At 44.2% G+C, this 26,257-nt stretch overlaps 1 protein-coding gene across 1 annotated transcript; it reads left to right on the top strand.

Annotated features, from left to right (window-relative positions):
• The first annotated feature begins 259 nt into the window (after nt 1–259).
• On the top strand, nt 260–23,628 carry LOC101835036 (pancreatic triacylglycerol lipase-like). Its single transcript, XM_040742201.1, has 13 exons — nt 260–361; nt 505–550; nt 1,854–2,008; nt 4,812–4,934; nt 6,251–6,385; nt 11,494–11,605; nt 13,137–13,256; nt 13,371–13,490; nt 14,212–14,330; nt 16,771–16,900; nt 17,931–18,039; nt 18,613–18,777; nt 23,367–23,628. The coding sequence occupies exons 1-13, from the start codon at nt 275–277 to the stop codon at nt 23,428–23,430; spliced, it is 1,485 nt and encodes a 494-aa protein (XP_040598135.1). The 5' UTR covers nt 260–274; the 3' UTR covers nt 23,431–23,628.
• The last annotated feature ends 2,629 nt before the right edge of the window (nt 23,629–26,257 follow it).

Below are 26,257 nucleotides of genomic sequence, written 5' to 3'. Positions count from 1 at the left end.
GGGAGGGGAGGACAGGAGCTACCCAAACAAAGCACATATGTAAGTAAAGTAGTCAGCTAGTCTTTAAATATAATTAATTCTTTTTTTAAAAAAGACAAGTGATTCTGGGTGGTACACAAGCGTTGCCCGTCGAGAACATTCCAAATCTGGCACTTTCTCAGTCTTCCTACAAACACCAGCTTGGAACACAACCTGCTCTACCAACCCGGGCTTATCTGCGATTAAAATTAGAAATAACGTCCTTGGAGCCTCTCCCTCCTCGTGCCATTTTTCCATGACACCGCGTGGAAAGATAAGGCTCGCCTATAAAAACACATCTCAGGTGGTTCCCTTGTCCGTGGAACCTGACGGATCCGCCACGGTGAGTCAGGAGCACGGTTTTGAGACTAATTTTTTTTTTAAAGATTGTTCCCAACTTCCCCTCAGAGTCCGAGTGGACGTGATTGCGTTAATCTTTCTAGACCTGAGTTCTTCGGACTCAGCCATGTTCTTGCTTCTGTGCAGATGCTGCCGCTGTGGACATTTGCAGTGCTGCTGGGAGCGGTAGCTGGTAAGAAAAGATGTGTGTGGAGACGGGGGAGGCTCCCCTCGTGGTTCTTCCTGGAAGACCATGACAGCTGGCCCCAAGCCTCCATGAGGATGAGGCGTCGAGTGAGCTTGATGGAGTAAGAGCACAAGTACTTAGAGGTTTACGTTGCCAGATAAAGACCCCATGGCCTGTTCAAGTGGATCACAGAAACAACAAATATATCAGATGAGCATAGATGTGTAATATGTTCATTTTTTATTTTTTCTCAAAAATATTCGGATCAACATCTGGATTTTGACGTTAACATTTATGTACAAAGACCGACACTCCTAGCTTGTATTCAAGGAAGGGGCTCAAACACTCTTTCTGTCACCTGACTCCACGACCCTGAGAATAATCCATAATCCGTGCCCCCTCTGAGCTTCAGCGTCTTGATCTGTGAAATGCGAATAATGAAACCTCTCTCATGATGACAATGATGCTTAAGACAAAAAAGAATCATCTTGCCCAGCATCAGGTGCAGAGTAAGATTTAGAGACGCTAACTGCCTTCCCCCAGCCCCACAGCAGCTGTTACTCTATCATCAGTCTGGTCTTAATGTGGCTCCGGACCCCCTTCTTAGGCTAGCGAGCCAGCCTATAGCTGTGTTAAAATCCTAGACGTTTCGCTTGTGAGCGTTCCCTTCATCACAGGACCCAGGTTAGTCCTCAGACATTCAACTGAGGTGGAGATGCAAAGTTTGGCTCTTGCATGAAACTAAACGTCTCCCCTTAAGTACGAGGCCAAACGGTGGCTATTGCAAGTTGAAAACCAGCATACACACAGTGCCCACCAGGAACTGAGGTACAAGGCACCTCTGTTTCTGGGCATGAGCAGTCAAACAGTTGAGTTGAGCTGAGAAGCTGAAATGATGAGTCCCCGCTTGGGGCTAGGCAGAGACATGGGGGGAGCACTGTGGCCCCTGAGGGGACCTGCAGGCTGTCCGCAGCTGAGGCATTGTCCCTTTAGGCTGTTTCATGAGTGTGAGCAGGGTGGGTATTTGGGGAAGCAGAGGGAGAAAATCTGCCACAAGGTGGGATTTAGCACATATCGTGCCCGAGAGACTATTAAAAATGAGCATTCTGAGGTGGGCGGTGGTGGTGCACGCCTTTAATCCCAGCACTCGGGAGGCAGAGGCAGTCGAATCTCTGTGAGTTCGAGGGCGGGCTGGACGGACAGCCTCCAAAACAATACAGAGAAACCCTGTCTCGTAAAACCAGGAAAAAAAATGAGCATTCTGGCTACACTGACTCCTTGACGCACTGGGTGATTTTTTTTTTTTTAGGACGAGAAGTCTGCTATGACAGACTAGGCTGCTTCAGTGATGATTCCCCATATGGAGGAACTTTGGAAAGGCCTCTCAAAATGCTGCCCTGGTCTCCAAAAGTTGTCAACACCCGCTTCCTCCTGTACACTAACGAGAATCCCAACAATTACCAAGTAAGAGCACCCCTGGACCTTTAGCACTTAACCCCAGTTTTACGTAACGAGAACAGATTTTATTTGGGCATGTTTTATGTTTCCATAAGAGAAGACTACAGCGGACTGTTTGGAAGAAGGGACTCTGGGATCAAAGGGGGGGTAGACCCTCGAAGTCCCTGCCTGAGTGCTCTCACATTACATCACAGTATAGTGAGCGGCGCCACAGGCTGGGAAACTGTGTGAGGGATGAGGAAGGGCAGACAGAGTACCATCTCCTGAGGAAGCCCACTCCTGCGGTCACCACCACCCCACCCTCTTCTAGTGCTAACAATGATCTACTCATGAAGGCAGAGTCCTCATGACCTAATCACCCATTAACAGCCCTCATTCTCAACATCATGTCAGTGGTAACTGAATTTTCAACGTTTTTAGGGGGTGACATTAACACGTCAATAACTCCATCCCAGCTTCTCCAAATCTACACCCTTCTCCCAACACAACATAGCCCTTTGTCCCCAGTGCCCATCTTAACAAATCCCTGTGCTCTCTCCAGTCCCAAAGTTCAAAGTCTCCTCAAAACCAGATGTAGCTAAGGCCCAGAAATATCCCAGAAAAGAAAGAGTATCCACTTCCAAGTAGATACAAACCAAGCAGGGATAATAACATTAAACTCAAAAACAACCGTTTGCTTTACAAACAACCTCCAGAAGATTCTAGGGTAAGGGCTGGTTCCTCAAACCATACTCACTGCTTTGAGGGCTCAGTCCACACAGCTGCTCTCAGAGGCTTGAGCCTCACACCTACCTACAGGTCATCTGAGCTGCTGTTAACAGGCTGCCAGTTCTGAGGTCTCAGGGACTCCACCAGGCATTGCCCCAGTGGGGGTTTCCAGTAGGGTTCTACCTCATATCATAGTCTGTCTTTGTCCTCAGGGTATCCACAAATGGTTCTCTCATCTAGATGAAAGCTAATGCCTCCCAGGCCTGCCTGGGGTGAGGATTAACATGTATACAACCAAGATTTACTGAGTGTTTCCTCTGGAAGGGGGTGGCCTGAGTCACAAGAGCCCCAAGTGAACTCCCATTGTGACCTCTGAGACTTAAACACAGATTATATTAGCAAGACCATGGATAATGGTCCAGGTTTACCTCTTGTAGAGCTGTTTCTCTCGGGATTCTTGAGAGAAACCTGGCTTCCCCAAGTTGCAATCACCCTTTTGGAAGCCGTCACTGGGCACATGCTGCTCTGCTCCCCTAAAGCCAACTGTTCACTCTTTTAAATGCCCAGGCTGCATATTTTCCCAGTCTCTACGTTTTTGCTTCTCTTCTTGCTATAACTTATACCTTGAAATTACTTCTTTTCTTCTGCACACTCATTGCAGTGAAAAGTGTCCATGTAGAAGCCTGAATACTTTCCTTCCTTGGTATTTCATCTGCCAAATTATATATTGCTTTTAAGTTCTGTCTTTCATTAAAAAAATCCTAAAACATGAACACGATTCAGCTAAGTTCCTTGTGACTATAACATGAAGACAGACTTTTCGCCCATTTACAATGCACTTTCCATTTCTGTTTGATACCCTATGGAAGTGACCTTTCTGTCCACATTTCTATCAGCACACTGATCATAGCCACTTTAGCGGTCTCTAAAAAAACGTCGTATCTCCACCACAATCATTACCTTCTTTCAGGATGCTCACTAATACCAGCCCGGTGTTCTGCTTGTGTACAGTGTTCGCTGGTACTGTTCGGTGTCCCGTTGATGCTAAAATGGGGTTATTAAGAGTTTGCGTCTCTGTACTAAAGCAGCACCCACATTTTTTAGGTGTTTGCTATGACAACCCCACTCTGGGGACCAATTTTCTGTCTTAGTCATTTTTTGGAGAGGGAAGGAGAGTGGTTTAATAGTACCATTAATTTGGTAAACTATAAAATATATGCATTCATTTGGCTCAAATCCTGGAGTCTAGGAAATCCAAAATTCATTGTGCGAGCTGGTGAAAATCTTCCTGTTGCATCACAAAATAGAAGGAGAAGGAGAAAGAGGGAGGGAAGGAGGGGAGGGGAGGGGGGATGGAGCAAGGGGAGGGGAAGGAAAGGGAGTAGAGGGAGGGGAGGGGGTGGAGGGAGGGGAGTCAAAGGAAGGGAAGGGGAGGGGAGGCAGGGGAGTTGAGGGAAGGGAAGGGAGGAGAGGAAGGGAGGGAGGATGAGAGGGAGGGGAGGGGATTGTGGGAAGGGGAGGAAGGGGAAGGAAGGGAAGAGACAGAGAGGGGTGGGGCTGAGGTATACTTTTATCAAGAACTCCTTCCCACAGTAACTAAACAACCCTACAATGATCACCTTGATTCACAGCATCAGAGCTTTGTGGTTGGTTCCTAAAGGCCCCATCTCATCTGACCACCACAATGGCGAGAGAACATCGCGTGTTTAGAATGGGGTATTTACACCATATTAGAAAACACAATTCAAGCCTTCTGAGGGTGATTAGTCAGATGGTGAAATCTGCATCTTCACAGACTTCCCAGGAAAAGTCTATCTAGTCTACTCATATATAGCACATACACCGCTGTGTTATACACATATGTGAGTATATATACCACACACGCAAACACTTTCATTACATTCAGAAAAGCGCTTCACCACCAGTTTTATGGTTGGCTGTGCAATCTTAAAGCTGCACAATTTTAGTGTTGACTTTTAGGTCTTTCAGTAGTTTAGCTATAATGCGAGAATTCTTATTTCCAAGGATCTCAAATCCCAGTAGTTCCCTGCCTACCCACCCCCTGCAAGAAGAACATGACCTGAAATATTTTGGCAAACAGGTGATCACTGCAGATGCATCAAGCATCAGGAGCTCCAACTTCAAAACAAACAGAAAAACCCACTTCGTCATCCATGGGTTCACAGACAAGGGGGAAGACAGCTGGCTGTCCAGTATCTGCAAGGTGAGGGCGGGTCCCCTCCCAAAGGAGGGCGGTCGCAGAAGAAAATGGACCTGTGCCTAAGAGGGGTGTTGGTCACCTCAACCCAGGGATGCCTCTGAGGCCTGGTGAGCCCAGACTGTCGGGGGAGAGGGAGGGGCTGATGACCGATGCAGGGGCCCTGGGACAGTCAGGGCAGGGAGGTTGGTGGGTGGCCCAGGCAGGGACTCTTTGATAATGCATACAGGGACATTTGTGGCTTTAACAGGAGAAGCTGCCACACATCGGTTTCCCAGTTGACCACAGGAGCCATTTGATCTCTGGCCTCGAATTTCTGTATGAAGAGCCAGGGGACTCCATTCACACAATTTTTTTTTCTTTTGATCTTCAGTGGGTGCCCTGAGATCCTCCGGTAGCCATGTGTAGGAATACTGTGAGGGTTTCCATGTCTGGCTTTGATGGTTTTTGTGTAAATGACTCTGTTTTCCTTCGTCTGTCTCTGGCTTTGTTCCCAGTGATAATGGGCAGTGAAAAGAGACAACCAAACAGAGTTAAGTTTCCTTAGTGGGGAAGGAGCATTACTGTTGACTCGGGTGCTCACGGGTTCCAGTGGGCACGGCAGATGGTACTTTCCTGTGAAATAAATGCAGCGACGGACAACACAATATGCTGACCCAAGCCAGATTTGACTTCCAGCATGGCAAAGCTTGCTCTGATCCCTTTACTGTGTCTTCATATATGAGAGATCCTTTTTGGTTCTTATTGGGCACCACCGTGTGCCAAGAAGTGTTGTAGACACTGAGGACACAGCAGTGAGAGACACGGGCAGAGTCCTCTAGAGCTTTCTGGTAAGGCATAGTGGAGCTCTAAGACATGGCGATGCTCTAATAAGATGACTCACTATGCCATATCTATATTTTTAAAGTTAAAAAAGTCGCCGGGCAGTGGTGGTACATGCCTTTAATCCCAGCACTCGGGAGGCAGAGGCAGTCGGATCTCTGTGAGTTCGAGGCCGGGCTGGACCGACAGCCTCCAAAACAATACAGAGAAACCCTGTCTCGTAAAAACAAAAACAAAAGTCTATGCATCTGCTACAGTTGAAATGCCAAGAATGCCGTTCTGGGGGAGGGTGGGGTCAGCCATGCCTCAGTCTGGAGTCAGTGATAGTCTTGAGGAAGAATTCTATATCCATTACTGAGTTTTGGGTCATAACTTTTGGGTTAAAAGAAGTATGTGGACAGTATCGTTCAGGTCAAGTAGAGAGTTCACCTGGTCTTTAAACGTGTTAGTAACAAATCAAGGTCCTGGATTGTTTACATGCTCGTGTCCTTTCCTGCCAGAACATGTTCCAGGTGGAAAATGCAAACTGCATCTGCGTGGACTGGAAGGGCGGCTCCCGGACTGGATACACTCAGGCCACACAGAACGTGCAAATCGTAGGCGCAGAAATCGCCTACTTGGTGAAAGCCCTTCAGGTGAGTGCTTCCTGATCACAGAGAAGCCCACACCCACTGCTTCCTCAACTCTCTTGCCAAAAGAAAACTGTGAGCATTTTATATTCCAGCATATCCTGGCTGATACATAAAAACTGAACATACTTAATAAGCATCTCATAGTGTTTTCAACAATTTGTACTTTGTTGTGTTCAAATCAGGACAAATATGCATGGGTCTAAGGTGAAGTAGCCTGTTGCTATTCCTAGTTTCCGATATTTATTTACATTTTGTATTCTACACCTACCCCGGAGATTCTTAGCTGCTTATTACTTAATGCTCATTGATCAACAATTTCCCGCTTCTCTCTATCTTTATGCTTCCTAGCCTCTACTAATCACAATTCCACCCCTTGGTTTTTTTTACAAGATCAACTTCCTTTTGGTCCACAGGTTTGGTGAGATCATGTGGTACTTATCTTTCTATGCCTGATTTGACACGGGTCTGTCCATGTTCTTGCAAATGACAGAATCTCACCCTTGTCATGACCAAGTCATGTTCCACTGCACATGCATGCCATGTTTTCTGTGTTTATCCATCAATAATGGACGCTTAGGATGTTTCCAATTCTTGGCTGTTATGAACAATGCTGCATGAACATTAGGGGTGCAGAAGACTTTTTCCCATACTCAGCAGTACAGTTTGTTGGGTCATGAGATAATTCTATTTAACTTTTTGAGTTTCACAATGGCCGTGCAGTCAGCCTTCCTCGGTAGTATACTAGGGTTCTTTTTCTCCACACTCTTGACGGCATGTAGTATCTTCGGTATTTTTCCTGCTAGTTATTCCTACTGGAATCAGGTGATAGCTCACCCTGGTTTTGATTTGCTTTTGCTAATGACTTATGATGTAGAACGTTTTTTTTTTCCACATGCCTATTGCCTGTCTATCTTTTGAGAAATATCGATTTTGGCATATTGCCCATCTATGAAGTCAGATTATTCCCTTTTGCTATTGAACTATTTGAGCACCTTTTGTGCATTGGATATTATCTTCCTGTCAATTGTACAGTTTGTAAATATTGTCTCTCACTCAGTATGTCTCTTTTCACCAGGTGTCAAGAAGAGACTTTTAAAAGTGATATAACCCATTTGTCACTTTTGCTTTTGTTTTCTGTGATTTGGGGGCCTTGCCAATCTCATTTCATAACCTTGAACTCAGACCACTACCCTGGAGCAAGCATGACCACTGACAAAGACATCCCTATACTGAGATGGCCTTCCATCTAGTTGAAAACAATGATGCGAAGCAATCTAGATTTGGGTTCATCTATACTATAAACCTCCTTCTCAGAAAGTTGTGGGTACTTTTTGTTTTTATTTAGGAGAGTTTGAAGAAACTGTTTGGGTCATTTCTCGTGAGTTTTATTGGTTACTAGACACGATAATGTTGATAACAAGATTAAGCTAGCTATATATATATATATATATATATATATATATATATATATATATATTTAGAGAAGCACAAGGATTTGAAGCTAACCTGACTGGGTAGCCTAAAATGGAAAATGTTAAACTTGGATTTGATTTGATGGTTGCTTGCGTCATACGTTTCTAGTTCGATTCTTGTTTCATCATCTCTGGGTAGCGGCTATCATTCACTGCTTCTCCTTTTACCATGACAGAGCAAAAGACAGACCAACTTTTACCGGCTTAATAGTCTAGATCCATTTCTGGTTTCATTTGTAATTGTCTGAAAACTGAAAACAAGATTCTTTGAAAGGGCAGAATGTCTAAAATTTTAAGTTTAGAAAGGCTCTTTGTATGGGCCTGTCTTGAATTCTGCGATAGCTGAAAATGTGCTGAGAGACTGTTCTGTAGGGCAGCTTTTTCTAGACTGAGTCTACCCACTCCAGTTCTCTCTTGGCTTCTTAGGCTGTGTCTAGGAACCAAATTAAAATAAGAAAGATTAATGGGACCGGGTGTTGGTGGCGCATGCCTTTAATCCCAGCACTCGGGAGGCAGAGGCAGGCGGATCTCTGTGAGTTCGAGACCAGCCTGGACTACCAAGCGAGTTTCAGGACAGCCTTCAAAGCCACAAAGAAACCCTGTCTCGAAAAACCAAAAAAAAAAAAAAAAAAAAAGATTAATGGGAGGAACATCTGTAATTTTTATTAGTTTTTTTTTTTGCATGCACTTGGAGTCACAAGAGAAAAAGATTGAAACAGATGGTAAATGGTAGAAAACTTTCACGATTTTAAAGCAAAGCATGCAAATTTTTGTGAAGAAGTATCAAGACAGAAGGCTCTCGGGCAGGGGTGATAAGTTCTAGAACGGCAAGTTGAGAGCCACTGTAGCATGAATTCTGGGTCCCTGGTGATGAGCAGAACATCATCTCACAAGGGAGGCATCTTTCTCACAGGGGCGTTTACAGCTTGCTGTAGGAAAAAGTAGGGCAGCGTGGACTGCCCCCATGAACAAGGGCCTCAAATGTTTATGTCCAAGAGGCTCTGTGACTTCACAGATCAGTTCTGAGTCCATGACCTGAAGCTTCGTTTTCAGGATGTTTTGCTACTAAAGGCCAACTTGGCAGCTCTTTAGAGAGTTGAGTTCAAGGCTATGAAATGTGACTGGCAAAAAAAAAATGTGTGGAGGACATAGATTGGAACAGGGAGAAAAGAAGGAATTCTAGTGCATCCTCCCGCACCGAACTGATCTCTTGGCCCGAAGGACAGTCATATCAATTCAGAATTACAACCAAGCTTCTCTGGGGAGGTAGGGCTACAGGCAGACTGTCATTATCACTGGGTCTCTGTGTGGTGCCTACACAAAGATGGCAAGTAAATGGCATTTCCATGGAAACAAAATAAAAATAAAAGCTAATAGTAAGAGACGCACTGAAACTAGTTTCTGAGTTTGAAGGGTAGCCAGACAATAATTTTTTTAGGTACTGTTTTCAAAGTATCTCCGGTTGAAGCAAGAGTGGGCCGTAGAAACCCAATGGATTCAATTTCTAACTTAACTGCCACCCAGCTTCCTTTTCCAGGGCTTCGGGGAAAACACCCTTGGTTGATTTTCACGATCTCAAGTCAGAAAAGCAGGAGAAAACTGGAAATGTTAGCTTGTAGCTTGCAATCAAATATTAGAAGAAAATTAGATGATTCAGGATTTAGTAGTTTATGACTAAATAAAATCTTAAAAATAAACAAGCCAAAACATCACCCAACACTGAGCTAGAATGTAGTATCTGTTACAGGCTTTTCATCTAGGAGACAATTTTTTTTCTCCACAGGCTTTCCCTATTTATCAAAGAATCGGAGTGAGACTCATTTGTTGTCAAAACAAAATTAGTCTCATTATGCTTGGCTTGATTATTTGACAAATGCATGGGGAGCAGTGACTGGCTCTTTTATAAACTCTATTTATTGGGAATTTTTATGTGTGGGCATACTTTTTTGTTTTTTGTTTGATTGTTTGTTTTTTGCCTGCATGATGTCTGTGTACCACTTGCATGTGTGATCTCCTCAGAGGCCAGAAGTGAATGTTGGATCCCATGGGACAGGAGGTACAGATGGACAGGTGGTCATGGGTCGCCATGTTTGTTATGGGCATCTGGAAAAGCAGCCAGTGTTATTAACCACGGAGCGACCTCTTCAGGCCCTCATAGGAATTTTCAATAAGAAATCTTATATTAGACATTAAAAGCCTAATGAAACCCAGTGAAGCACCCAGTGCTAAAGTGTGCCTAATGAAGTCTTCTCTCTTCAAGGTTTGCCACCATAACTATAAGGTCCTGGGTTGTCCAGGACATGGCCTTTGATTCCCTATGAGGCTAGAAACACCGTAATGCACATATGTATTCAAGATTCCTGGGAGTTTTTCAGGGAGGAGTGGGCATTCTTGTAGAATCCATAAAAATCCAGCCTTAGTCCCTTCAAGTTGTCTGTCCATGTCAGGAAATATGCATTCTGGCTAAGGCCTTTGTCACAGAGCTGCTGTTACAAAGTGTACCCTGTTACAAGGATAGCAAATTCTTAATGAACTTACACAAATAACTATGTTACCATAGAAACAAAGATTTGCACAAAATAATTTCTGAACCATGGAGGGATCAGTTAGCAGAGAAAAAAATTAATGTTTCAATTGTTGTTCACATAGTATGCTTTATCAAAATTGCTAAAGGATATAGACAGCATTAAAAAATATTCAGTTAGAAAATCAAAGTGTGAAAAGCATCAGTAATGTTTCCAAAAGAAAGTCCTCTAAAAGTTATATTTCATCAGTCTCAGCCCATTTAAATCATCCGGTTTCCTGCTCAGCATGGAGGTAGACGTTCCTAGAGCAATCCAGCTCATCCGGATCCTCTTTGGAACTTTGGAAATTCTTGCAGAATACAACATGATCTTAAAGTTTCTCCATAAGCCTGCTTTGAAAAGGCACCCATCAGTGATTCTCTGTGAATTTCCAAAGCCCTCAGAGAAGAACTGGCATCACACGAGCAAATGCCTGTAGAGAAGTGTGCTCAGCCCGACAGTACGACTGCCTAAGAGACATGTCTTTCCAGGTGTGGGTGCAGGCAGAGGCAGGGGATAGAGACACAGGGAGGGGGGAAGAGAGAGGGAGAGAGGGAGCAGGAGTGACACCCAGAGGTAAGAGAGGCAGGAGAGAGACAGAGGGAGAGAGAGAGAGAGAGAGAGAGAGAGAGAGAGAGAGAGAGAGAGAGAGAAGGAGAGAGAGAGAGGGAGGGGGGAGGGAGGGAGAGAGAGAAAGAGAGGGAGGGAGGGAGGGAGAGAGAGAGAGGGAGAGAGACACAGATGGGAGAGAGAGGGAGAGGAAGAAAGAAACAGAGAAAGAGAGGGAGAGAGACATAGATGGGAGAGAGAGACAGAAGGAGAGAGAGAGAGAGAGAGAGAGAGAGAGAGAGAGAGAGAGAGACACACAGCAGAGAGACACAGTGGAGAGAGACACACAGAGGGGAGAGACACAGAGAGGGAGAGAGAGGGGAGGAGGGAGGGAGGGGAGGGAGGGAGGGAAGGAGTCACACACAGCAGAGAGACACAGAGGAGAGAGACACAGAGGAGAGGGGCAGGAGAGACACAGAGTGGCGGGTATCTCGGGTGACGTTCTGATTGCTTCCCTCCTCCACAGTCCAACTTTGGATACTCTCCCTCCAACGTTCACCTCATCGGCCACAGCCTGGGCTCCCATGTTGCTGGCGAGGCTGGAAAGAGGTTGAATGGGGCCATTGGACGAATTACAGGTTGGTCACCACCACAAAGTCTACAGCACTAGGACCACATGTGGCCTCTCTGTGGGATCCAAAACGAAGGCCAGGAGGGAGCTTGTCACACTTGAGTGGCATGATGGGAAGTCAGGCCCGCCGGGTGACTTTGCAATTGACGTTGACTCTTGGATTTACAGTATCCTCTTTAAAATTTATAGTTACTGCACCTAAAGTGAGGCTCAAGGATGAGAGGCATTGTTCCTTTATGTCCTCCACTCTCAGATCTTCACAAGAGATGAGGTCCACGAGCAGAATAAAAGTCACAAGCGATGACGTCTAGCCCATCGCTAAAATACACAGTTACCTGAATTCTGTCAGCTGCAAAGTCAGGGCTGCAGGGAAGGGAACCACCCATCTCATCTCTTCTGGGAGCTGCTAGCTGTATTTAAAGGGCCTTTTTGCACATGCTGACTATCCCAGGTAACCTCATGAGGAAGATGTTGGCCTGGATTCGAGGCACGGCCACTGCAGGGAACAGCCAGCTTCTTCCTCTGCCTTCCAAATTGTGTGTTGACCTGACAATTCTTTCTCTTTTTAAAACTCTGTGTGTGTGTGTGTGTGTGAGAGAGAGAGAGAGAGAGAGAGAGAGAGAGAGAGAGAGAGAGAGGGAGGGAGGGAGGGAGGGAGGGAGAGAGGGGGATCCATGTATGTTCAGAGACCAGATATGTTTGGTGTCTTCTCTCCCTCACCCCATAAGACAAGGTTTTATTTACATATCCTTGGCCAGCCTGGAAATTGCTAAATAGACCAGGTTGGTGGTGAGCACACAGAGATCTGCCTGCTTCTGTTGTCAGACTGCTGGGATTAAAGGCGTATACTACCATAATTTTGGAGGCAAGAGATCACCAATTGACTAGACTAGATGGCCGGTGAGCTCTGGGTATCCTTTGGCCTTTATACCCCTTGTGCTGAGGTTACAGAGGTTGAGGTGCTGACCCTAGCTTTTATGTGGGTATTGGGGAACCCAACTTATGCTCTTATGGCAAGGATTTTATCCAAGGAACCATCATCTCCTCAGCCCCTCTCATCTTTATACAATGGGAAAAGTTACATTGAATTGATGGGGGGTTATCTCAAATTTCTATCGATTAACCTGATGAGAAAAAAAGAAGTTCTTCCAAAATGTTCTTTCCTATTGCTTTGTGAGGAGTTATGTCATTCTGAGATCTTACTCTTCTGGGAGTTTGCAGTCCGTTGGGATCTCTCATCCTGAGAAGGTTTATAGTCCACTGCCTCTCAGGGTCACCCTCTTCTCTGCCACCGGTGGCCAGGATTCTCTCAGCGACCAAACATCCCTAGGTAGAGGCAAATTCACTTCCAAACAAACAGGAAACAACCTAGGAACACTTTTCTCTTCAGAAAGTGGTGGGCGAGGAAGTTGAGGTCTCTGTCTCCCATGGGTAATTTGGGAATACAGCCAGCGCTTGCACTCAGGTCTGAAACTAATGAAGAAAGAGGGATACACCTGACTACTGACTTAATTTATGACACAGATCGTTTGCCTTAGGTTTGGATCCAGCTGAGCCTTACTTTCAGAATACACCCGAAGTTGTCCGACTGGACCCCAGTGACGCCCAGTTTGTGGATGCCATTCATACCGATTCTGCCCCCATGGTCCCCAACATGGGTGAGTCCTAAAACATGCCGGGCCCACATGTTGGGCGTGCACTTTATATGAGTAAGAACGTCTTAAGGCATCAATAAGTAACATAAACTTTTCCTGTCCTTTAAACTTCTACAGGGCTAGGAATGAGCCAAACCGTGGGTCACTTAGACTTCTTCCCAAACGGAGGGAAAGAAATGCCTGGGTGCCAGAAGAATGCCCTCTCTCAGATTGTCGACATGGATGGGATCTGGGAAGGTAAAATCATCATGGAGACCAAGACTTTCACCGGGGAACCGACAGCTGTGCTCCGTGGTGTCAAACTTGGCTGATGCCGTACAGAATCTAATTGTATACAATAGGGGTTTCTAACCACATTCCCTTGGAGACAGGCTTCCACAGGGAACACATGGGCACCGGGGACCTTGAGAAATAGAGTTTATCAGTGGACATTTCAAAGGCCTAAACTAACTCAGGGGGCTGGAGCGGCTCAATGGTTGCAGACACGTGTTGGTCTTGGCAGAGTACCTGAGTTTACTTCCCAGCAACCATGCTACTGACATTCACAACCACCTGTAACTCCAGGTCCAGGGGAGGAGTATCCGTAACCTGTGACCTCACATACACACACACACTCACAGAGAGAGAGAGGGGGGGGTTTAAGGAGTAATAAAAATTGTATACATTTCTTAAAGGACCTAATTCAGGGAACGCATCACTAAACTGCACTTCTACTCAGACCAACCTTCCTCTTCTCCAGTTGCTTTCCCATTTCACCTAACATCACTCAATTATTTTAATCGTAAGCAGTCCTGCTGCTGCGCTTCAGATCACGCCTCATATCATGATTACACTTCATAGATGGTTTTATGTTGTGGCCATCAGGAGTTCACACCCATTAGAGAAGTCTATGCACAGCCTATATCCTCGTCACGGTGGTAATTTTTTAGAAAGATAAAAATCTGTCTGGCTTTGACAGGGAGCCGTGACTTTGTGGCCTGCAATCATCTAAGAAGTTACAAGTATTATACAGACAGCATCGTCAACCCAACTGGCTTCGCAGGGTTCTCTTGTGCCTCATACAGCGACTTCACTTCGGTAAGTAGCTGCCCTTTGAGGAAAGACCAGTGTGGCTCACTGGACGTGGCATCATTCTGCAGATGTCTGTGCTTTCATATTGTATCCACTCATAACAGTAGGGAAACACCTTAAATACAAAGTATCCAAGGACTCCAGGGAGTTCAGCTTGAAGACACAGTGTCCTGTGTCCTTGGCAGATGTGAACATTTGTTTTAGAAGCAATCCTGAATGAATAAAAAGGGCCCGCAGTCATCTGAGCTGTGTTGATAGGATGTGATGAACGTGGAAAATTACCTCTGACTCCTGACCTTTTAAATTGTGAAGTTGTGGCCTTGGGAAGATTCTGGTAATTCTCACGGTAGCTGATATGTCCTTGAGTCTTTCTTTTGCTTATTACCTTACACTGAGTTTAGATTCCAACATGTTCTAGGATGTGGCATGTCTGGTTTGCCTGGATGTTGCTTGTAAGATTGACTTTTCTTCCCACAATATTTTTTCAAATAAATATGTCTCTAACCTGGGTAATTTAATGAAGAAAATTTCAAGTGAGTGCATCAAGGCAGCCAAAATTACCAAGAGGTATGCCCTAGTGGTTGAAGAAGAGACTGAAATTCAGCTCTCACTTAAATAAATGAGCAACTCTAGAAAAAAATGAGTCACTCCTTCTAAAACATTCTTACATCTGTATATGCAAATAATAATGGCAATCTATACATATTTGAGAGGAAATGCTAATGAGATGATTTATTTTAATTACCCTAAAGCAAAAGGGGCGATAATTATTATCCAGTAAATGTTGGCTATTATGAGAAAATGGAAAGTATTCTAATTAACAAGTAAGATAAGACTATACAGTGACTGGAAACACTCTTCCAAGGATGGAGAAGAGAGAACACAAATAATGAAAGAAATAATGAAAGCTTCAGGCCTCACTGGTTAGTGCAGGGCCAGATCAATAGCATAAAGGACCTTTCAGAGGCCTCTTGGCACTTTTATAAAATGGTGTCTTGGTCTCACAGATATCTCTGCCTTGGACCTACTTGGTCTGCATCTAAGAGGTTGGTACCTAGTGGTGACTTGCCTGTGTGTGTTCTATATAGACAGTGACTTGGGTTACAGAGTAGTCCCTTGGTAGGTACATGGTCTCTTGGAGACTTTGGGTTCTGAGCCATATCTCTGTCTGTCTTGTTGAGGTTACACTCTTGGCAGTTCGAGATGGAGTCTAGCACCGCCTACTCTTCTGGTTCTGTAAATTCCCTCAGGGGCCATGCGTAGAGGCTCAGGTGATGTTGGGGGTAAACAGAAGGATGGAGGGAAAGGATGGGGGGTGGGTCGTTTGCTGCATATTCAAATAATGATTTCAAGAACATCTACTCCAGTAGACATCAGAGCGAGCCAATTGGAGCATGATCTCAGGGTCCCTGTGGAACTTTGTTGAATCACAAGATTGTTCATGACTAGAAGATAAATGGGCTTCTTCTGTCTCGCTGGTCTCACACAGGCCTGCTGAGACCAAATCCTGGGTCTAACCAGGATGCACTTCTCAGTAAATAACTTCCTTTCTGCACATCAGCAAGTTCAAAGCCATGGCTCACAGAACACAAGATGAAGACTGGGCCATAAATGGGGACACTACTGTCACCTTTCTTCCAAATGCGTTCCGCACTTCACGGAGGAACAGTCGCCCCTTGGCTCCTGACACGGAGCCCCTATCAGACCCATCATCTTGTCTTGATTCAGATTCTTCATGTGCCTGTCCTGTGAAGGTGCCTTCTGTGGAGGCGTGGAGGGGAGCGGGGTGCTTGTGTCCCCACAGACTGTTCCCTCTCCATCTTTTAGCCCAGGGAGGACATATTCTTGTGTCTTCTTCAGTCTCCAGACACCTGGCTAAGCGTTAATGGTTAACTCTAAGTTTTTTTTCTCTGCATGTCGGGGAGACTTCTACAATGTGACACTGCAGTCACACACACACACACACACACACACACAACACACAAACACAAACACACACACACACACACACTAAGTGAAAGCCACGGGAACTGAGAAAGTTGAGCGTCTCACCCTCTGAATGGAGCCCAGTTTGCCTATCAGTCGCTTGACTGTTACCTCCTACTCTTGCTTGTGCAACATTTACCAAAATAAACTCTAGTCTTTGAGGGTACAGCTCCTGCTCATCATGCTCCAAATCTTGAGTTCCAGGACAGAGGCTGGGGGTTGCATTTTTTGTGCAAATATGAATGGATGGTTTGTTGGTTGGTTGGATGGATGGATGAATGAATGAATGAATAAGCTCTAACAATTCTTTAGACAGATGGATGTCTTAGGGCAAGGACGCTAAGCTGGAGAAGGAGATAAATACACACAAGTCAGAATGCTTCCATTGTAACGAGCTGCTGGGCAAGACGGTTCACTCCTAAGGAAAGACTACCCCTCATTCATCGTCTGCTTTCCCTAGGACAAGTGCTTCCCCTGTCCGAGTGGAGGATGCCCACAGATGGGCCATTACGCTGACAGATACTCTAGGAAAACAAGTGGAGTCGGCCAGAAATTTTTTCTAAACACCGGGGATGCTAGCAATTTCGCTCGTGAGTTTCTACACTATTTACCTTGTATTCCAAGTACAAGATATTGTCTCATGTTCACTGATAACATTGTGAGGTTGATTTCTACGTGGAAGCTTTAAAGCATGGCTCTGCACCGTGGAAAGCTTTCACAAAGTAGTGGTCCAATCTGAGCAGCGGGGCAGAGCATACTGCCTGGGCTACTCATGAAGAAATAAACTTCTTCGCATTTTATCACGGAGCTGAATTCAGAAGGCTTCCTCTGCCCCATCCTCTTGTAGTCAGTCATAAGTTTTGTTGAACAGAATTTTGAGTAATCTCTGAGATGGCTGAGATGGTTGGAATTGACAGAACAGAGACATATGGGTCCTAAGACAGCAGGCCCATGGAAGGTGGGCATGGGGGTGTGTTGAATGGTGAGGTATAGGGACAGGCTGGTTTCTACTCTGGATAATGGAGAAAGAGAATTACTTGGATGGGTGTGAATGGGGTGAACAGTCCTATAAAAATTGAAGAAAAAAATTATTCTCCCTCCAGTTTGGCCTAGGCTAATGAATAGTTCACGACTGACTAGTACCAAAGAAACCTTTTTTTTATTGTCTAACTTGGTTTATTTCCAAGGTTAATGCAAAATGGAATTATAGAATTTAAAAATTAATTACAGATTCCTTACAAAAAATATGACAGGACTCTAAAGCTTGGTGATCAATAGAAATGAAGCAAAATTATCCATTGTACTATTTTCTGATGTCTTCTTAAGGTAGAGTTCTTAGAACACTGAACAATGAATTGCCACATTACTAAATTGAAAACCAAATATATTTCCTAGTCCTTTGACTTGAAAATGAAACTATCTATGAATTTTAGAAGTTTCTACATGACTCTCACTCATCATCAGGGCTGACCCCTAAATGGGAGAGGCTTGAGACTACGCCGTCAGTAAACTTGCTAATACTGTGTATAAATTTTCTAAAATTTTAATGCAGTAAGATCTAAATTAATCTGGTCTCACTGTGTCTCCTCTCCAACTGTTACACTGAATTTGCTCTTGAAGGCTGGAGGTACCAGGTGACTGTCACCCTGTCTGGACAGAAAGTCACAGGACACGTACTGATCTCCCTGTTTGGAAGTGGAGGGAACTCTAAGCAGTATGAAATTTTCAAGTGAGTAGAATATTATTCTGGTCTTCTTCACTGTTATAATACACTGCATAAGAGTTTGGATCTCCATAACCACATGGCAGTGTCATCACATGTAGCATGGAGGGAATATTTTTCATACTTACACCTTAACACATTTCAGAATTCTACTCTTATTTTTTTCTCTGCTCTATCTCAATAACCCCTTGTGTGTACTCTGATGGCTGACATCTGAGTTGTAAGCAGTAAATAATTCTTTCCCTTACAAAAAGCTGGGAAAAAAAGATGATACGATATCATGAATGAATTATATCCTGGGAGATAATTGTGTAAAATCCTGTTTCCAGTTTTATTACAATTAGAGTTGTCCCTGAAGTAATTATTGTCAAAAGCAAAAGCTACCACTTAGCATACATGTGTGAATGCATTTAACACAATGGAATGGCAAATGCCTATCAACCAACCCAACCCAAGAAGCAGTCTAGGCTTTTGGAAACTCATACACGTATATAAGCACAAGTGCATCACACGTGTGTTTATTTATGTATGTGTTTCTGTGTGCTACATAGTATTGTTGTCACCTTCTTCACTCCCCAGGGGCTCTCTCCAATCTGGAAAGACTCTTACCAGTGAGTTCGACTCTACTGTGGATGTCGGGGATCTGCAGAAGGTTAAATTTATTTGGTACAACAACGTGATCAACCCAACTCTACCCAAAGTGGGGGCATCAAGGGTCGCAGTGGAAAGAAACGATGGTAGAGTGTAAGTAATAAGAAGCAGGGGTGGCGAAGGGTCAAGGAGCATTTGTCATTCTCCTCTAACATTTTCTTTGAGGCTACATCTCCTATAGAGTCTCATGCCCCAGCAAGGTCTCCATCCTAAGACCTCATGTGTCTTTAGGAGACTGTGTCAAATATGAGGAATGCCACTTTGGTAGATTCTTAGATGAGGGAGAATGTTTTCTTTACCAGACAGGCTTAGACTATGTGTGTGTGTGTGTGTGTGTGTGTGTGTGTGTGTGTGTGTGTGTGTGTGTTACCCCCTAAACTTCATGGGTTTACCAAACTGCCATGTAGGTTGTTGGGAACTCCTTAATTTATCAAAGAACAGAAATATACCTCAGGCTCTCAAAGTTTATGTCAGAAAGCTAAGGGTCCAAAGGAACAAGGCAACTAGATTTCAAAGCACAGCCTGCTAGAGAGGTATAGAGAGAAGATGGTCTAGAAAGTTTAGGAAAAGGTCCAGAAAGTTCCCTCAAATATTTAACATAGTCATAATAAACACATATATGTAAGTAAACCAGCCATGTCCAGGGAAAAAGCCATTTGGAAAGTTAGAAGAGGCAGTGCTGTGTTTTCTCCAGCAATGGGACCGTGTCTAGTCCCATCAGGCAGACTGCAATCACCTATCATCATGCTGACATTGGAGAGAGCACTTTCGAAGGACCCCTATCATGGTGTGGAATGAATTACCTAGACTGAGCAGGATTTGACATGAGCAGATTCTTTCCAACCAACTGGATCTCAGAACAAACAGATTTGTAGAGACATAAAATTATCCATCGGTGAACATCTTAACAGCCACACGTGGAAATGTGACTCAAGGATTAACAACTCCACAAAGAGACCAGATAATGTAATTTAAGAGGAAAAGACCAGTTAGAGTTGACACTGATGCTAGACAACGTATAATAACACTCAGAAGTTATCACACTTCCATTTCACCTTATTCAACAAGGTTAGAATAAACACAGCAGATATTCAAAAAGGCTAAAGTTGAATTTCTGCAGACTAAAAATACAACGTCTCAGTTAAAATACAATGGATAGCTTAGAAACTGAGTAAGAAATTCATAAAGGCCAAATACAAGCTATAAAAATGATACAAAGGAAACTATTTCTAAACTGCAAACAGTATCATGACCTACTAGAAAATGCAAGACCGATAATGTAGTTGTTTTTGAAGACCAGATAGGCAAGAGGGACAGAAAAATCTATCTGGCAAAGTAATGTCTCCAAAACTGTACAAAGTTTTGAAAAACTATAACCCAGCAGATCCAGAGGACACAGCTAGCATGAATCTGAACCAAACCATTCAAAGCCGGTTCTAAGGGGGGAAACTCATGAAAGCTGCCAGAGGGAAGGACGCAGCACAGACCAGCAGAGACAAACGCCACAGCCAGCTCTCTCAGAAGAGGCGTCTTCGCTGCTCTGAAGAGAAGCCACCTTCATTCTGATGTCCGTTCTGCTGCTATGATGAAGCATTCCCACCAAAAGTAATTTACAGGAAGAACTGGTTTATCTGCTACACACTGTCACTCGGCCCATCTCTGAGGGAAGTCCAGCAAGGAATTCAAGCAGCAGTGTGGAGACACCTTTCTTGTAAAGCCCAGGACTACCTCCCAGGGAATGGTGTAGCCCACAATGAGCTCGGCCCTCATATTCATAGTAATGATGTTCCCCTCCATAGATATGTCCACAGACCGACCTGATAGAGAATTTCTCAACTGAGACTCTTTTTTTCCCAGATAATTCTAGGCTATGCTAAATTCACAGTTAATGCTAAGTAGAACACATATCCCTTAACTTAGGATTTGCACCCACACAAATACTTTTCAAAGATGAGCGTGAACTACTTTCAAAAGTACCAACTTTTTGTTTAGTTTTGCTTTTTGAGACAGGGTTTCTCTGTGGCTTTGGAGGCTGTTCTGGAACTAGCTCTTATAGACCAGGCTGGTCTCAAACTCACAGAGACCTGCCTGCCTCTGCCTCCCAAGTGCTGGGACTTAAGGCGTGCGCCACCACCACCACCCGGCTAAGTACCAACATTTAGACAGTTCTTCACCGGCCAGTAAGTACTGCACAGAATGCTACAGAACCTCCCAACACATTATTCTAGCAGGAAATGAATCTTCAGAAAGGAACCATGAACACCACATAAAAAAGTAATTATTTTGAAAACGTATGATATTTTAGGCACTCTTTAAATCCCTTTAAAGCAATGACTATTGAGAAATAATAATAATATTTACGGGTTTGTATGATAGACATAAGCAAAGTGTATTCTAACAATGCCACATAGGGCAGGAAAAGACAGATGGAAATACGATCTTGGAGGGTCATCATCTTGTAGGTGAACTGCTATAATATCATTTGGAGGTTTACTATGGTAAGTTAAAAAATGTGTGTGTTGTTAATTCTAAAGCAGCCAGTAAATCAACAAATTGGGGAGAAAGAGGACAAAAGATTTCAAAGTATTACATGAAGGGGGTGAGGAGAAAAGCAAAGGTTATAGAGTAACAGCAAACACTGAAAGGAAATGCTACAACCACTTTGGAAGTCAGGTTGGCAACTCCTTAAAAGCCAAGCATACGTCAACCTGCAATGTAGTCATATGACTGTCAGGTTCGTTAGACTTCTCCTCATTTGAAAATATTAAATGTAAATTCCAGAGATCAAAAACACCTATCATTGTAAACTGTATGTGCTTCTGAATCATATAATGAGAGCTCGCACTGCCCCCACTTCATCCCAGTGCAGGAACTGCCAGCTGTTTGGGTGTGCCCATGGGCATCCACTACCCACTCACGTTAGTTACTAAGTAGCCCTCGCGCTCATCAGATTGTCTGTTGTGCTACAGACTTGGACTCAAGTTTTCATTGCTTTGCTTAATAGTTAAAGCTCCAGAAGAGGCCTGGATGTTATCACTCTAATTACTTACTGCAAATATATGTATTTATATGTGGGGGGGCATGTGTGTGTCATGGTGCATGTGGAATTTGGAGGATAACATACAGGATTCTGTGATTCTGTTCTTTCCTTCTATCATGTGGGTCCCAGAGCTCAAACTTGGGCTGTCAGGGTTAGCAGCAAGTGTGTTTACCCACCACATCATCTTCTAGCCTCTAAATTTATTGCTTATTGCTTTTTAAATGTATTTTAATTTTATACGTCTGAGTGTTGCGTGTGCGTATGTGCATGCCTGGACCTGTGGAAGCCAGAAGAGGGAGTCGGATCTCTTGAAATAGGAAATAGGAATCGCCGATGGCTGTGAGCTGCTGTATGGGTTCTGGGAATCAAACCCTGGTCCTCCTGCAGGAGTATCAAGTGCTCTTAACTGCTGAGCCATCTTGGCAGCCCTTTAAAAACAATGTAGCTTTTATTTCTAAGCTATTCCTCCTGCCTACTCACTCTACCTGGTCTCTTTTCTCCCTCAAAATAGTCCCCACGTCTGCTTTTGTAACACAGAGTCCACTGGGGAAACAATTTAAGTGTTCAGAACTGATTCTAAGGTCAGCTAGTGCTCGATAGAGCTATTGTCATAAGCATTGCCTGCCTCTGAGGCAATTCCCGCAGTTATCCCCACTTTACAGATAACCACCCACAAGTCCGATGCCAGAATCTGCATGATGTGTCACTCCAGCCAGCTCATTAAATGGCAACCAAACTACAACACTTCCGTACATCTAGATTTACTCACATAGAGATATCATGTAGCCTTCACTAATATTAGTCCTTAACCTTCACCCTGACATTTGCAAAGCCGTCAGACCATGGGGGCAAAATGAAGAGAACAAGGGGGATTTTCTGAAACACTTTTTATAGGCCACGCACTTTACACATGCTAATGTGTTTTATTAGAGTAAATTAAATCTAAAAGGTAACAAGTATTATTTGCAGAGAAATCCAGTTATTGCAGTTCAACGTTGAATTAAAATAAGAACGGCGAGCTAGCATAGGACCTATGGGTTTTGTGTGCTGGTCTCTGTTTGTGCTCACTTGGCTTTGGTTGGTCGAGTGTTCAGGAACTATTTGACAGATCAGACAAGAGAGCTCTTCCTGACTTTAGGGAATCCAATGGTAGAGTCTTTTTTTTTTCTACTTGTATAACTGTAAGACAAACTTGGATGGGAGAATTCTAGACTTCAAAAGTTGGGACTGACCCAGACCCCCTGAATGTGGGTGTCAGTGAGGAGGCCTAGGCAATCTATGGGGCTTGGGGTAGTAGATCAGTATTTATCCCTGGTGTACAAAAGGACTCTGGGTGTCCATCCCACAATGAGGGATGCTCTCAGTCTGCCCTGCCCTGGATGAAATGACAGACTCTGGAGATCCACCATGGAGGGCCTCACCCTCCCTGGGGAACGGAGTGAGGATTGGGTAGGTGGGTAGGGGCTCAGGGGGGAGGGGACTAGTTGGGGCGGGGGAGCAGGCAAGGAGAGGAGGGAGAGGGAGCTGGGACTGACATGTGAAACAAGCTTGTTTCTAACACATTTATATAAAATAAAAAGGAAAAAAACAGTCAGTGGCCATCTGGGAAGGTTAGTGACCTTCTGGCATTTTCTCTCCCCAGGTTCAACTTCTGCAGTTCTGACACTGTGAGGGAGGACGTCCTACTCACTCTGGCATCGTGTTAAGAACCTGTTGACAAGGGGACCACGGCGGCACCAAGCTGCTAATAAAATCTAGCAGTGAAGCTATCCTGCAGTTGGAAGGTTTTTTTTTTTTTCTCTGTCTCACTGGACCAGTTTTTTTCCCACTGGCCGGGTCCTCGCAGCTGCTTATGAAATAATCACACCAAAGCTAATATTATTAAATTATAATTGTTTGGTCAATGGCTCAGCTTCTTACTGGCTAGCTCTACCAGTTTTAGTTTTAACTCATTAGCATAAGTTTTAACTCGTTTCTAATATTCTATATTCTACCATGAGGCTCCTGGCTTGTACCTCACATCCTGCTTCCCTGGTGGCTACATGGCGCCTCCCTGACTCCGCCTTCCTTCTCTGCATCTGTCTTTGTTTGGATTTCCTGTTGAGCTATATTTTCCCCCCGCCCACCGGCTGAAACAGCTTTTTTCATCAACCAACACAAGCAACGCATGTTCGCAGCATACGGAAGGAGCCTCCCACATCATAATCCATTACGTCTTTTGTTGTCGGTTCCCTTACGCACAAGGAAACTTTTTTTTTCTTTTTTTGGTTTTTACGAGACAGGGTTTCTCTGTATTGTTTTGGAGGCTTTTCGGTCCAGCCTGGCCTTGAACTCACACAGATCCGCCTGCCTCTGCCTCCCAAGTGCTGGGATTAAAGGCGTGCACCACCACTGCCTAGCAGGAAACTTTTTAATGTGGTAGCTGAAAATCCCAAATCTTCAGCTGGTGCGACTGCACGCTACGGTTACTTCTTGATACATATCATGTGGTAGTCGCACTTGGGAATATTACGTACATGGCGACTTATCACAGTGTCCACTTAATATTACTGATGCCGTTCTGGTCACTGAGGGCAGACTTCCGGGATGGAAGGATCCGGTCTTGGCAGGGCCATGGGGAATCTAGCCTCTGTACCCATCATCTTCCCGGTCAGACACCCCATGCATGATGGCAGGGTAGGCAGTGAGGAGGAGGCATAGGCCGCTCCCTAACTGGTCACCATACACACCTCATTCCCAGGGGCTTTCCCCAGTCGGCTGACTCTCCGCAGGCCACAGGATCTTCCTGAAAGGTAAAGATTTGTGCCATTTGAAGAGAAACATGGGTCACCTGCTTCATCACCCTAAAGCACAAACCATCCGCCCCTCAGTGTGACAGGCTAGTCTGTAGTCACCTGATGCTTCAGAGTGTAATTTTCAACATGGATCTTGCTAGGCTGTGTTTCTTTTGTCCAAGACTTTATAGATCTCCAATGCAAGAGAGTATATGGGATCCTTCCCGCTCCTCCCAGAGTGGAGTCACGGAGGACAGGTGACTGCCCAATCTGCATTGTCCTTTCCCCAAACTACTCCTTATATTCAAAGTGTTTTAGCTTCTTTCTAAATACCCTGTGCATTGGCTACTCATTTAACTCAGATACTATCCTGTAAGCTAACTCTGTTTATGGGTACCATTTCCAGATGAAACAATTGAAGCAGAGCCAAGCTGTTTAACTCAGGGATGATCCCTGGACGCTTTTCTCAAAGTGGATCTACTTTTCTCAAAGTCCGTTTGGAGGCCTGTTTATTCTCATGAAGCAGAGTTGGGGTTTAACGAAAAGATTTTACTATAGGTTTAAACGTCAGAGCTAAGAGAACGAGGGGGCACTCAGAAGAAAAAGCAACACACATCCATGAGTAAATCCAAGTGTGGTACAACCTCCATAACCTAGAACCACAGGCCGTTGTTTTTCAGGGAAGTCATACATAGGAGTGCTTCAAAGACTTGCTGAGGAATTTAAGTGCAATCATGGGTAGAGTGGATCCTTGGGGCGTGTCTCACAAGATCACAGCTGACCAGGTGAATTTGAATTACAGGGCTGCTAGAATGTAGGTTATCTTTACAGTGTTGTATGTTTTAATTATTATATTATAATTATTATATAACTATATATAATTATAAGTAGATATAATTATAAATAAAATAATAAAATATTAATTTTATAATAATAATAAATAATAAAATAATAAATAAAATATAAATAAATATATATTAAGTGTATGTATATGTGTATGTACTTAAGTGCATGAATGTGTAGCACATGCATGCAGTGCCCATAGAGGCCAGAAGAGGGCATCTGATCCCTTGGAACTAGAGTTACAGACACCCAACAAGGGTGCTGGGTGCATGGGTGCTGGGGACTGAGAACCCAGTTCTCTGCTGCGAGAGCAGCAAGTGCTTTTAGCTGCTGGCTCCTCCTTCCATCCCAAGCATAGATCTCTATATTAATATTTCACTTAAAATCTTTAAAAGTATTAGGAATAAGCGTTCTAAGTGAGACTTGAAGATAAAGTCTGGGAAGAGGAATGGGGTCACACTCAAGGCCAAATGCTTCCTGGCCTGAAGGCAAATGCATTGTTATTTTAACATAAAATGTCTAAGTATGAGATGAATGTGAACTCTGGGCAGGAAGCCTTTTACAGTAAAGGTTAACTGTTCTGGAATTCCTGCCTCTGGTAGAAGACCTGCTACCAAACTCCATGGTGAGGGGCTCCTTTCTTCTCATGTTCCACAATTTCCCAGTCTCTCTATGCTGCTTCAATGCACCCCCCCAACCCTTTTAAGACTTTGATTTCTTTGAACAGGAGCATATATCCTACTGATCAAAGGCAAACACAGAGTAATATCAAATCTCAAATCAGTAACCATAGAGCAAGGAAGGTGTGGAATGATACATCTTAAACCCTAAAGTAAATAAGTAGGAAACAAAGTATCTTTAAAAACTGTGAGGCCTGGCGTTGGTGGCACACACCTTTAATCCCAGCACTCGGGAG

This window comes from Mesocricetus auratus, unplaced genomic scaffold (genome assembly GCF_017639785.1).
Source record: "Mesocricetus auratus isolate SY011 unplaced genomic scaffold, BCM_Maur_2.0 Super-Scaffold_4256, whole genome shotgun sequence".
NCBI classification, from domain to species: domain Eukaryota; kingdom Metazoa; phylum Chordata; class Mammalia; order Rodentia; family Cricetidae; genus Mesocricetus; species Mesocricetus auratus.
This window is presented reverse-complemented; position numbering and strand designations above follow the sequence as displayed.

Excerpts from the sequence above, each read along its gene's own strand:
- LOC101835036 (XM_040742201.1), top strand. The coding sequence starts at position 275 with ATGACACCGCGTGGAAAGATAAGGCTCGCCTATAAAAACACATCTCAG. Across the intron at positions 6,386-11,493 it reads ACTTGGTGAAAGCCCTTCAG|TCCAACTTTGGATACTCTCC; the intron begins GTGAGTGCTTCC and ends CCTCCTCCACAG. Across the intron at positions 14,331-16,770 it reads CATACAGCGACTTCACTTCG|GACAAGTGCTTCCCCTGTCC; the intron begins GTAAGTAGCTGC and ends TGCTTTCCCTAG.